The 14275-nt window shown below is 38.8% G+C and overlaps 2 protein-coding genes across 2 annotated transcripts; one reads left to right on the top strand and one right to left on the bottom strand.

Annotated features, from left to right (window-relative positions):
* Positions 1 to 3020: 3020 nt before the first annotated feature.
* On the bottom strand, positions 3021 to 3788 carry LOC116141816. Its single transcript, XM_031427290.1, has one exon. The coding sequence runs from the start codon at positions 3786 to 3788 to the stop codon at positions 3021 to 3023; it is 768 nt and encodes a 255-aa protein (XP_031283150.1).
* Positions 3789 to 7554: 3766 nt separating this feature from the next.
* Positions 7555 to 14069, top strand: LOC116141861 (chaperone protein dnaJ 10). The gene is made up of 10 exons (XM_031427330.1): positions 7555 to 7876; positions 8229 to 8288; positions 9326 to 9408; positions 9551 to 9710; positions 10373 to 10502; positions 10931 to 11089; positions 11607 to 11785; positions 11883 to 11963; positions 12066 to 12224; positions 13541 to 14069. The coding sequence occupies exons 1-10, from the start codon at positions 7790 to 7792 to the stop codon at positions 13634 to 13636; spliced, it is 1194 nt and encodes a 397-aa protein (XP_031283190.1). The 5' UTR covers positions 7555 to 7789; the 3' UTR covers positions 13637 to 14069.
* The last annotated feature ends 206 nt before the right edge of the window (positions 14070 to 14275 follow it).

The raw sequence follows: 14275 nt of genomic DNA, 5'->3' as shown, positions 1-14275 counted from the left end.
TTGGCGTGACTTATTGAGATAAGCTAACTTTTCTCGAACTCTTTGACTCCAAGTTTTTTTTTTTTTTTGGAATGTTATCGCGTAGGTCGCGACCTTTGAAGCGACGAATAAATGGTAAACAAATTAAACACTTTGGCTGTGAACGGCCTTACATCGAATGATAAAAAGAAAGATATAAGCGGAACTTGAGCTGCTTATTGGTAATACCTTCGCAAATGCTCGGCATTCTAGGCTTGTAGTATCACTTCGCCGTTGAGGTGTTTCAGGTGAAAAGATCCTGGTGCAAGTTTTTCGGAGATTCTGAAAAGACCTTCCCATTTAGGCCTAAGTGCCCCCAAGTTCGGGTTTTGGGTACCTTGGATGACTTTTTTGAGAACCAGGTCACCCAGTTCAAAGTCTTTGTTTTTTACTTTGGTGTTGAAGTATTGTTTGGCTCACTGCTAATATGAGGTAAGCCTTAATTGAGACTTGACCTGGTGCTCTTCAATTTGATCTAGCCTCAGGTGGAGAATGTCTTCATTTACTTCCTTGTTGAAGACTTCCATTTGGAACGAACTGATTCCCACCTCAATCGGGGCCATTGCTTCACACCCGTATGATAGAGAGAATGAGGTTTCACCTATCGAACTCCTGGTTGTTGTTATGTAGGACCACAAGGCTTTGGGTAATTCTTCAACCCATCTTCCCTTCAGGGCGTCGAGCTTCTTTTTAATAGTGTGCTCGATGATTTTGTTCACAGACTCTACTTGACCGTTGGCTTGAGGTCGGTAAACATCAGCGAAACTCTTCTGTTTGATGCCGAGCTGTTTGCAGAAAGATCTGAAGTTTTCACTATCGAATTGTTTTCCGTTGTCGGTTATTATAATGTGGGGGATTCCAAACCCACAAACAATGTTTTTGTAGATAAAATCCTCTAGCTTGTTCGACGTGACGGTAGCCAAGGGTTCAGCCTCTACCCACTTGGTGAAATAGTCAACGGCGACCACTACAAACTTAACGCCCCATTTTCCTTAAGGCAGGGGACAGATTAGGCCGATGCCCCACATTGTAAATTACCAAGGGCTTGTCAGAGTAGTCAATTCTTGAGGTGGAGCTTGCGGAGTATCTGCAAACCTCTGGCACCTATCACATCCGTGCACATAGTCTGCTGCATCAACGAAAACTATCGGCTAATAGTACCCCTGGCGAAACACTTTGTAGGCTAGAGATCTACTTCTTATATGATTTCCACAAATTCCCTCATGGATCTCACTCAGAACATAATCCGCGTCCTCATAGTCGATACATCGGAGTAGCAGTATATTGAATATGCGTTTGTACAATTTATCATTGATGAGTGTGTACTGAGTTGCCTTTATACAGAGTGTTCTAACTTCAGTTCTCTCCTCTGGTAATGTACCATCCCTTAGGTAGACAGTGATTACGTTTGTCCAACTGTATTTACGACTTGTTGCTAAAATTGGTCCTTGTGGAGCGGAGATGTTGGTCTTGGGAGGAACTTAACTGGGATTAAATCAGCTTTTTCTTGGTTCATCATAGAGGCTAAGCGGGCTAATGCATCTGCTTGTGAGTTATTCTCCCTTGGGATCTAGAGAATTGTGAAAGATCTGAATTGCTTGAGCTCGGTTTCCACTAGCTAGAGGTAGGATGTCATCCTATATTCCTTTGTCTGGTATTCCTCGGTAATTTGGTGGACTACGAGCTGCGAATCACTGTAAATCTTAGTGGACTCTGCCCCCATTTCCTTGGCAAGACGGATCCCTACAAGCAACGCTTCGTACTCTGCCTTGTTATTGGAGGTGGCGAACCAGAATCTTACTGCGGCTCTGATCAGGTTTCCTTATGGACTTTCGAGCAAGAGCCCTGATCTTGCCCCTTTCTCGTTTGAGGAGTCATTCACATACAAAGTCCATTGCCATAAGTCATTGAGCTTTGGTTTTTGTTGCTTGACTTTTCCCAAGGTATCTACCCCTAGCGATTCTGGTTCACCATCTGGCTGATAGGAGAACTCTGATATAAAATCTGTAAAGGCTTGACTTTTGATTGCTATTCTCGGAATACACTTGATATTGTGCTGACTCATTTCTATTGTCCACTAGATCAATCTACCTGATGTCTCGAACTTTTACATTATTTTCTTTAGGGGAAAGTTGGTCAGCACATAAATGGAGTGTGCTTGGAAATAGGGCCGCAACTTCCTAGCAGCGATGACAAGGGTGAAGGCGAGCTTCTTTATTTCAGGGTATCTCATCTCTACGTCGAGTAGCCTCTTACTCACCTAATAAACCGGCCATTACACTCCTTCCTTTTCGTGTACCAATACCGTGCTGATATTAAACTTTGAAATCGATAAGTATAATAGTAATGGCTCGCCCTGGACGAGCTTTGACAACAAAGGAGGTTGTCCTAGATGTTTCTTCAGCTCTTGGAAGACTCTTTCACACTCATCTGTCCACTTGAAACCTTTATTCCCCTTTAAGGTCTCAAAGAATGGTAAACATCTGTCTGTGGCTTGGGAAACAAACCTGCTGAATTTAGTCACACGTCTCGTCAAGCTTTATAACTGCCTTATGTTGGTCGGGTTTTTTATATTGAGTAGAGCCTGAATCTTCTTCGGGTTGGCTTCTACACCCCGTTGGTTTACAAGGAAACCAAAAAATTTCCCTGAGCTTACTCCAAAAGCATATTTTAAAGGATTGAGCTTCATTCGATATCTTTTGAAGATGTCAAACATCTCTCCTAGATGCTCAATGTGGCTTTCGGTGACATTTGACTTGATGAGCATGTCGTCGATGTATACCTTTATGGTTTTGCCAATTTGATCGGCGAACATCTTGTTTACCAAACGCTGGTAGGTCGCCCCAGCATTCTTGAGGCCAAATGGCATAACCCAGTAACAATAAATTCCATGGTTAGTAATAAAGGAAGCATGTTATTATCGAGCTACTATATCAGGATTTGATTATATCCTGAGTTCGCGTTCATGAAGCTAAGTAGTGCGTTTCCAACTATCTCATCTGTTAGACTATTGCATGTACTAGCTGGTCAATCCTTGGAAGCGAAAAACCGTCTTTTAGACATGTTTTATTCAGATCTATAAAGTCGACGCAAGTTCGCCACTTGTCATTTGGCTTCTTGACTAGGATTGGGTTAGCAAGCCAATCTGGATACTTCATTACCCTAATGAAATTGATGTTCAGGAGCTTGTCAACTTCATCCTTGAGCGCATTGGAACGCTTTGCATCCATTAACCTTCTTTTTTGTCTTATCAACCGGGCTTTCGGGTCGATGTTCAGTTTGTGACACATTACCTTAAGGTTGATCCCTATCATATCTACATGCACCCATGCGAAAACATCGAGGTTTTTCCTCAAAAACCCCACCAAGTTGTTAGCCAAGTCTTTGCTCAGGCTGTTGTCGACTTTTAGTACGTGAGTTGAATCTTCCTCACTGACACATATCTCTCGCAGCTCTTCCATTGGCCCTACTGTGGGCTCCTCTCCATAGATGCGAGGATCAATGGTATCCTCAAGAGGCTTGGGGTTTGGCTTAGATTCTGCTTTAACCATTGTTCTTGAGAGCGACCATTTATGTGTAACATTTATAGCCTGGTTGTAACATTCCTGAGATTCCTTTCGACAGCTTCTGATCGTCGCGACTCCCCCAGGAGTCAAAAACCTCATTGCCTGGTAGCGTATTGATGTGACTGCGCTCAAGTCATCCAAGATCGGTCTTCCGAGAATGACATTGTATGTGGTTAGGCAGTCTACCACTAGGAATTCAACCATTATTATCTAGACCTTGGGCTCTGTTTCTTGAGTCACGGGGAGGTCAACATCCCTTTGGGAACTAGGCTGTCCTCGATAAATCCATAGAGCGGGGAAGGGTACGCCCTCCGGTCTCTCTCTGTGAATCTCATTCCTCAGAAAGCTCCCAAGAAAATGATGTTCGCTACACTCCCATTATCGACCATTACCCTAAGCACTCTAGCATTATCGATTCTGGTTGCAATTACGATCGCGTCATGATTGTGGCGAGGGGATTCCTCGCACTCTACGACTGTGAATCCTACTACCTCGCTCTCTTGTCTGGGCTGCTTATGCAGCCTTCGTTCATAGCTCATTATTTAGGGGACTGAGTTTGTTTTGGCCTCATGAGCATACTGTTTGCGGATGCTCCTTGGGTTGTTCGCTATGTCTGGCCCCCCGTAGATCATACCTACCAGGACCTTATTGTTGGCGTTCGTTGGGGCTTGCTCGATCTTGTTCTGGACTTGACGAATTCCATTAGGTGCCCCCTTTACATCAGGTCCTCGATGACATCTTTCAAAGCCCGATACTCATTGGTGTTATGCCTAATGTCTCGGTGGTATCGACAATATTTTTGTCGATCCTTTCTACCTAGAGCCCCCCTCATCCTTTTTGGGGTGGGCAATCTCTTTGCCTCACGGGAGACTTCATAAATGTGAGCCATGTCTTGCGTGAGAGGGGTATATTCTGCATATCGTGGGAAAGGCTGCCTGTCCCCGCGCTTATTTGTTTTCTACTTTTTTTGGGACTTGGTGCAATCCCTATCATTGTGTTCTTGACCCCCACACTTGTTTGATGGGCGATCATGTCGCCTGTCTGGGGCTCCTCGCATCGAGCTTCTGGCCAATGCTATCAGCGAGCTTTCCACTCCCTAGTGTTTTGCAGCCATTTGGTAAAACTTGGCTAGGCTCATGTGATCTTCACTCTAGAGCTCTTTCCACAGCTTTGTGTTTGGCTTGATGCCTACAATCAGCAAAGTTCGGATGGACTCCTTGGGTGCATCTGCAACCTTCGCTTGTCCATTCTGGAATCTCGTTAAATACGAGGTCAGTGTTTCATCACTCTCCTAACGAATGTTGCTCAAGTAACTGAGGGGCATTGCAAACTGTCTCCTCGCTTGAAATTGTTGTAGGTACAACAAGGAGAATTGTTGCTAGGAATTGATGGAGTTTGCCTTGAGTCTCTTCTACCACATCTTGGCATCCTCTACTAATGTTACTGCAAAGTAGTGACATTTCACCAAGTCACAGACCTGGTGTAGCTCTATCACGTCATTGAAATTGTGGAGGTGGTCCCTAGGGTCCCCTCTCCAGTTGAATTTACTCTTTGGTGCCTTGAATCCCTGTGGAAATGTGGCCTAACAAACCTCCTCCATGAAGGGGGAACTCACTATTTCTTCCATTGTGTTGTTCTGGCGGGCCCTTAGATCGTCGAGCATTTTCTGCACACAATCTAAATCTTCATTGTGGTTGCCCTAGCCGGCTTGGTTCAACCTTACTTTGAGCAAGTGAGTTCGCAAGTCCGTGGCTTGCGAAGCCCTCCATTGCGCGCGTTGATGTGTGAAGTTGAGTCATGATTGCTAGGCTGATAGGTGTTATCATTCTCGTTGGTGCGTTGCTCGCGACGTTGGTTATAACCGGAACGTCGATCATTGTCGAATTGACGCACATGACTCGTCTCGCAGGCTTGCGAGGATTGAGCCTATCTCTAGTGTGGGTTAAGACTGGCACGCTAACGCTGGGGATACCACCACGCATATCGGGGGTGACTGTTGCCTTTGCTTTCACCTAGTGGTTGCTTCCTTGGTCGCCTCCTGGGGTTAGTTTGCCTGCGGGATTCACGCTCATGAGCGGAGTGGAGTTTATGACGGCGGGGGTATTGGTCGCCTCTCGGCGTCGACAAGTCAGACTGGCCACCTGCTGAATTCATACCTATTGGGGAGGCATTGGCAAAGCGTGGCTAGTCGAGGTTCTGGACAGTTCGTTGCTGATTTCTCAGCTCAGCCATGTTTTGTTACACCACCTGTGCAATCATTGTTCTGATCATCTCCATCAGTTGGCCGTTTTCGGGGGGTGATGTGCCTGCCCCTTGGTTATTCGTGACATGCAGAGTTGGCGGCACAGGTGGTCAACATCCGGTGGCATCCTGTTGCACCTCTTGATGGGTGGTTTCCACATTTTCGTGGTTTTTGGTGGTGGTCTTCGATCTGATATGCACCATCGCGAGCCTGAATTAAGTAAGTTGTTGGCCGGAATTTTTGATATGTTGGCGGAGACCCTCCTTCTAGCGCCAAAATGTTGAAACAAAATTTCGTACCAACCAAAGAGATCCGATTGACCTTGGTGGAATCGGAACGAATGTGGGCGTGATTACGGATAATCAGTGATTGGTGAATGATAAGTGCAATAAAGTAAAAGATAATAAGATTTTTAAAGTGGTTCGGCTAGGTAACCTCTTATGCCTACGTTTACTGTTCTTGTATTTGCTATGAGAGCTTACAATAAGAGTTCTATGAAAAATTTTTAACCCATTTTTCATCATTTGAGGGGGTTTATATACAAGGTTTGTATAATGGAAAGAGCGAAAATAAAGGGATTACAATTGATTTGAACTACAACTCCAATATTCTTGCGATTAGGCACTGTGATTGCATAGAGATTGCTATTAATTTGGTCATTCTCGTAATATCTAGGATCTGAAGTTATTTGGGAATCGATTGAATGATCATTCGGGTTGTTCGCGATTAGCTTGTGCTGAGTCGAGCTATATATCGACGAGCTTATGCTGGGTCGAATAATCGATAGAGTCAGACTGATTTTCGGTTGATCTAATATCTCGTAACTAGCCGAACTTGAACGGAAAATCACACACATTTGGTTGGAGTGGGGTAGGTAAAAATTTTCACGGTTTTAATTGGGTTGGGTCTTACCTACAGGACGTCTTGATGCCTACAGAACTTATTTTGTCCTCAATTAATGCGAGGAAGCTAGAAATATCTTCGAAATCTGATGACGACCTAAAATACCGGTGATTGATTTGTAAAGTATTCAGTAGCCTAATTTGATACCCATAAAATTCATTTTGTGCTCGAACTAGGTACTTCAATATGAGTTAATATCTTCCTAAACTAACCATGGCCATAAATATTGATTTTTTAGTGCTAAAACTTTTGGAACGCCAGTTTTGATGTCTACAATACTCATCTTGTGGTCAAAATGTGCGAATAAACGAGAAATAAAGTGTTTCAATGCGGGTTGATATATGACGGAAATTAGATGATATTTGATAGGGAAATTTTTGGAGAAACCATTTAAGACAAACAAACAAGTTCCTAGCTTAAGCTAAAAACCACATTTTCTTAGTTTTATTCCATTAAGAGGAATATGATTGATTTTTAACACAAAATTATAAAGGAGAATAAAAAAATTATTACATTTAAGACAAGCACCAAAATAAATTGTGTTTTACAAGAGTTTTATAAATTATGTAGATGATAAATTTCATATTTTTTATTTTTTTATCATGTTTTCAGAAAACCTTATCCAAAATGTTTTTATTTTTTTTATTTTCATTAATTATTTTTAGATAAATATGCCATATACGTTTTTATTTTCCATAATTTTCAATCATTTTTAATATTTTCAGAAATACGAAAAACGGATACGTAAAATCCAAAAATAACACACATTTTTCCAAACCTTTATATATTTCATTATTAAAAAAATTAAAAATGTAAAAGTACAATGGTAGAGAAGCAGGATGAAACCTAAGTACAACGCGGAAAACAGGGCGGATAGTCAACTTGAAGGAATCAGAGGTCAGCGTGTAGAAGATTAACGCCATTCCTTTCATTCTTAACTCTGATAATTTTTGGACGGTATATGTTGTTTTATCTCCATTTTTTGGGTTTACTCTGGTATCCCGATCGATTTAGTGATTTATAAATCAGAGGTAGTTGGGTAGCATTCACCTAGTCAGTGATGGTAAAGGAGACGGAATACTACGACGTGCTAGGGGTCAGCCCAACGGCTACAGAGTCCGAGATCAAGAAAGCTTACTACATCAAGGTATTCCTTCTTGCTCTTGTTTTATGTCTTGCCAATCTCATATTTTTTTTATTTATTTATTCATTCATATATGAGGGTTTCTGGTTCAAAACCACCTCAACTTTTTGGTCTGCAGATCCCCTAGTTGTAATATAGATACTCTATGTTTTCTCTTAAAAAACAGCAGCAATTTAAGACGTTTATTTTCTTGAAATTGCTGAAAAAAAAGGAATTTTTGCTTCCTTGGATGTTATATCCTTCAACAATCAACATCACTTCCCATGTTCATGGTCACTATGTTATTATGAATTATCTTTATTGTCGGTGTTTAAAATAGAAACCTTTACAAATCTTCTTTGTTTGTGGGTTGCAGGCGCGAAAAGTACACCCAGATAAAAATCCAAATGATCCTCTTGCTGCACAAAATTTTCAGGCAAGTAGCTTGTTTTCTAAGTATCACTGAAATGGCTTTTTCTTCTAGAATACTGAACTTTTTATTTGATTAATAAAGGACATCTTCTAGTTTCAACTAGCATCAGCTTAATTTTAAATAAACAATACGAGAACAACTCGTTGTTGGTAGACTGCTTTCTTTGCTGCTTAATGCTAGAACACTTCTGCTTATTCTGATGAAAATCACTATATACTTGAAAATAAAAACGTAAAAAGGAAGTGATCACTTGAAAGTTTGAGTGAGTTTGGGGTCTCTGTCAGCTTAATATCTATCAGTTAGGCATTGTTATTGTGTTATTTGACATATTTACTTAAAAAAAAAAAAAAAAAAAGTTACAAGGAGATATTCATGGATGGAAGTTCATGAAAGTTCTTATGATCTAAAAAGCTACAAGGTTCTCCTTTGCATGAGGTTGGTGAAATTTCATGCAGCTCCTTCATGATCTTCACTATCTTTGGCAATACCAAATGGGAATTTGAACCTAGTAAGGCCTTTTTCCTCTTTTTGTAAAATTGGATGCTGCTAGAAGCGTCCATCTCTCTGCCTGTTTTTTTTCAGCCAAGGGCCTCTTAAACCACTAATTTAATTTCAATTTGTGCATTTTTTGGCTTCTTGAACTATTGTCATTTCAATGTGTGCATCCAGACTCATACATCTTTGGAAACCAAGATGTTCATGATGGCTTCTTTGATGCTCCTTGGTTCATTTAGTTTTTGGTAGACTTGGAGTAAGCCCAACTGCCTTTTCTTAAATAATTTATCACTGAAATGGATTCAAATCTTTTAAGTATTCAGTTATATGACAATCGTGTGCATAAAAGTAAGTTACAAACTGGTTTGGTCTCATTCAGAACATTTTGAATTTTATCATACTATTTAAATACTAATTTTTTTTTTTTTTTTTTTCTTATCTTTTTGGTGTTGTTCTCACTGTGTCATTGCATAGGTTGAATGGAGCTAAAATGTTCAAAGATTCATTAGTATATATTCATCGAAGTTTCTGTCATCTGAATTCAGGTTTTGGGAGAGGCTTACCAGGTATTGAGTGATCCAGCCCAAAGGCAAGCATATGATGCTTATGGGAAGTCAGGAATTTCAACGTTAGTTTTCTTTTTCTTAATCTATGATAGATTACTTTCAAGTTTGAGAAGCTTTCTGATTCTTCACACATTATATGTATCTGGATGCTGATAAATTTCATATTCTTTTTTATGTTATCTACACGATTCATTTTCGTTGCAGTGAAGCAATTATTGATCCTGCAGCAATCTTTGCTATGCTTTTTGGAAGTGAGCTATTTGAGGAATATATAGGACAGCTTGCCATGGCATCAATGGCTTCTTTAGACATTTTTACTGAAGGGGAACAATTTGATGCTAAAAAGTTGCAGGAGAAAATGAGGGCAAGTTCCTCCCTATTTTTATTAAATGGATTTTGGGTTGATTTATTTCTGAATCTAATGTGGTTTAAGGCTTTACTATATTCATTTTATTCTCTTGACTCAGTTATGCCCTGCTTTCAAAGTCTCAACACCCTTAAAATTGAATAATTTTTCTTTGCCACCTGGGACTGGCTTTGTTGTTAGGACAAAGGATTGTTAGATGGTAACTTGGAAACAGTAATTCTGTTAAGTCCCAAACCAAATTGGAACACAATAGCCAAAATGGTGAACTTTATATATTTATTTTATGAGATGTGTGACTGCCCAATAGGCTGAACAATTAACCTGAGTCTTCTTTACAGATTACTAGTTTTGCATCACAAAAGCAGTTGGATCCATCATATGATTGTACCATTTTATATTTTAATTTTATATAGCATATTAGAAGATACAGCTGGACTATCATTTCTCAATCTAATAAACTAAATGACCTGATGGAGTTTATTTATCTACTAAGAACCATGATAAGTTGATCGCATAACTAAGTAGAAGTTCATTCTCTAGTGTGTCCATGGTTATAAATTGGAATCACTTTGTCATTGTTCATGTGTGGTCAATCTGGCATAGATATGCAAATCTTTGCTTATTTTCAATGCCTAGTGCAATTTATCTGTCTACTGCAGGTTGTTCAGAAGGAAAGGGAAGAAAAGCTTGCAGCTATACTAAGAGATCGACTCTACAAATATGTACAAGGTAACAAAGATGAGTTTATTAATAATGCTGAAGCCGAAGTTTCAAGGCTCTCTAATGCAGGTAATATATCTGCACTTATATTTAATAAAAAAAAAAATCCATACTTATTGTTAAAAATGAGTGTCAAAAAAATAAAAAAGGTTTCTTTTTCTATGATTGATTTTATTTTTTCCACTGTGTAGCTGCTGCTAAATCTTATGTCTTATAAAAGCAACCTTTGATTAGTCATATGCCTAAACATTAAGGAGCAGTTTTTTAAAAGTAAATTGACAACAATTACTGCCATTTAATGTAATGAAGTACTTAGTATTATTTGTTCAGTCGAAGCTCACAGAAGCTAGGATTTTTTCACGGTTGACAATTTTTCCCAAGTTTATGGGGGAACTTTAACCTAATTTGCAAGAGAGTCATTTACAGTTTTAATCTTCTAGTCTCAGTTTATTGGCAAAACTTTCTCTTCTGACTAGTTTTATCGCTGATTTCAACAGCCTATGGTGTTGACATGTTGAATACTATTGGTTATATATATGCAAGACAAGCTGCAAAAGAGCTTGGAAAGAAAGCAATTTATCTGGGGTTGCCATTCATTGCCGAATGGTTTAGAAACAAAGGCCACTATATCAAATCTCAAGTAACGGCAGCAACAGGTTAGTAGATATTGCTGCCTTTCAATTGACAGCAATCATTGTTGTGGGTAACCCTTTCGATCTTTATTGTTGTTACAAACCACATATTGGCAATATGGAGTGAAGTAGCACAAGTTCATCACTTTCTTGGGCAGCTCCCTGAGTCTCTCTCGCTTTGTGTCTTATCTGCCTTTTTTTTTTTTTTTAAATTTTAAATTTTTTTTTTTGGCATTTTTATTGCTGCTTTGTTGGAGACTCATTACAGTTCTTACAGACAAACGAGGGCTTGTGCAGGGAGTTTACTATGAGCTTTTACCGACTTTTTTGCTTCTAGTCATGCAGTATTAGGATGCTGATGTTGGTAAATATTGCTGGGTGGTGTCAGTAAAAAGTTGTTGCTTGTAGTAAGTAAAACAGTGGGGTAGGGCTGGAGTTAATTTTTTGTTCAAATTGTCACAACAAAAGAACTTAACTGCTTTAAGGAAAATTTATATAAGCTGATGAATTGTTCATTATTTCGAATTGTTGGTGGTGCTAGGTGCCATTGCTTTGATTCAGCTGCAAGAAGACATGAAAAAGCAGCTTAGTGCTGAAGGAAACTATACTGAGGAAGAGCTTGAAGAATACATACGATCCCACAAGAAATTGATGACAGATTCTCTGTGGAAGCTTAATGTAGCTGATATTGAAGCCACACTTTCCCGTGTTTGTCAAATGGTAGTTTTGCTAACTTTGAGTTATATATGGATTTTTAGCTTATATTATGGTAAATAGGCCTAGATTTTTGGTGATAATTATGAATAATTTATTTTAGGTCCTTCAAGATAACAATGCCAAAAAAGAAGATCTTCGTGCACAAGCAAAGGGATTGAAAACTCTTGGTAAAATCTTTCAGGTATTGTTTCTTGCTCTTTCATTCAGAATTCTCTGCATTTCCAACCGTTAGATTGTTGACTAAATGCCTAACTTGTTCGGGGACACAATGGCACCAATATAGAGGGCGAAGTCAACAAATGGAAGTGAGAATGAAACCGTATTAAGCAGTGGACACCAGAAACTGAATGGAAGTGAATCTGGCTATGATGCTTGTTCTCCTAATATGTCGCCAAAATCTTTAAATCATGAAGAACCATCTCAGTCTACATCTGTATCACAGGTAATTTCTTTCCCACTATTGATGTGTTCATTTTTTTCAGATATACAGTATAAACATCAATTTTTTAACTTCATTAGCTTCTATGGGACAAACGGGTAAAATATTGAATGAAAGTTTGTGAATCAAGGTAAAATGATATTGACATAGGAGACATTATGTAGGTGGACCTACTTTAGCCCCATGTATGTTGTAGACTAATCACTATTGGCAACAATCCTATGGATAATTAAGTGTCTTTTGTTTAGAAAAGAGAATGCTAAGAGAAATAGAAAGAACATATATAGTTGCATTTTCTTTTCCCTTTTCTGGCCATTCTCTTCATTTTTTGTTTTCAGATATACAATATAAATGTGAATTTTTTAACTTCATTAGCTTCTATAGGATGAACGGGTAAACATTGAATGAAAGTTTGTGAATCAAGATAAAATGATATTGATATAGGAGACATTATGTAGGTGGAGCTCCGTTAGCCCCATGTATGTTGTAGTCTAATCACTATTAGCTACAATCCTATGGATAATTAGGTGTCTTTTGTTTAGAAAAGAGAATGCCAAGAGAAATAGAAATTGGAGGACTCTTGTTGTGGTAAAGATCACCAACAATGATAGAATTATTTAACGTATTTGGGTTAATACATTTATGACATGAATATGTTTGACATGTTTAATGAACGGGTCATAGTGCTAGGGTTCACTCAAACGGTGCCTGTTTACAACAATTGCCATTCCTACCCAAAACATTATTGGATCTTAAAAGCTCAAAATTCAATATTTTATTATAATTCCATAAACGGTTTTCCAAAAGCAATTTTTCAAACATTATTGCATTGCTGTAAGCTTGTGTAGGTTGTGTTTCTAGCAGAAAAAGCAAAAGGCATGTGATATGATGATACCCTGAATTCGAAGTGCTAGTGCTTTGAAACTAATCTTTTGTCCATTAGCAAATTATCAGTTATATAAAAAATGAAGGTGTTTTTTTAAGGATCTGCTGTTATTAATTTTTAATATCCCCAATAAATAGCAAAATATTCCATTTATTGAATTGAGGGTGAGAAATAGGGAGAGCAGAAGAGATCAAAGGGAAAATTCATTATGATGCCAGCATACATGTTAAATGTGTCTTAGAGTGCTATAGAAATGGCGTGGATTTATTTTTTATGGGAACAAATGCATGTATATTTCCTCTTGTTCCCCAACTAAGTTGGGATGAGTGTAATACAGAGAAAGAATCTCCTACATCTTAACTTCCTATTTGTTATTCAAGTGATTTAATATATATTTTTCCTCCATTTTCCTCATTACAATTGGATATCCTAGAGCCCGTATGTGGAAACCCCGAACTTCTCAGATGGTCAGATTAGCTCTAACTTTCCGATTCCAGCAGCACCACCTGGTGCACAAAGACATCCTTGAACAGGCAGGGAATGAAGATGAAGAAATGTGATATGATGAGTGATGCTTGTTTTGTATACCTACTATATGTATAATGTTATGGGTGTCAGTATGTATGGGCCTTGAGTTCGCATTTGTTGGATGCATCATTATGAGTAGATGGTCTGGAAAGCACATCCCACTTCGTTGTGTATGCTCATGGTGCATTTTACTGGAGATACATCCGTTTGAAATAGATAGGAGAGATTGTTGCAGAAGATAGTTCTTACCATGGTTTCTATCTGGCTGCCTTGCTATTTGAATTAGTATATCCTGTCACAGTTGGGTTTGCTTTCTGTGTGTGCGCATGGAGTGTGTTTCTGAGTCACAGGTGTACATTAAGATTAAAGTTTTTGATTATTGTGATATTTACTTGAAGATTCATGTATCATTAATAATATTCATGATATTGTAATGTAGTTTGTGCATGGAGCTACTTTTTGATGTATGCTTAGTCTCAAATAGAAGGATGCCCATAGAAATTGAGATGGAGTGGGTTGAGAAAAATTTACAAAGCCAACTTGCAATTTTACTATATGTGAAAGAAAGTATATACTAAAATTGGTTAGAAGGAAGAGATACATTTCCCATAACTTTTTACAAATAACTTCTGTAGTTCTG

This window comes from Pistacia vera, unplaced genomic scaffold, assembly GCF_008641045.1.
Source record: "Pistacia vera cultivar Batoury unplaced genomic scaffold, PisVer_v2 Contig400, whole genome shotgun sequence".
Classification (NCBI taxonomy): domain Eukaryota; kingdom Viridiplantae; phylum Streptophyta; class Magnoliopsida; order Sapindales; family Anacardiaceae; genus Pistacia; species Pistacia vera.
This window is presented reverse-complemented; position numbering and strand designations above follow the sequence as displayed.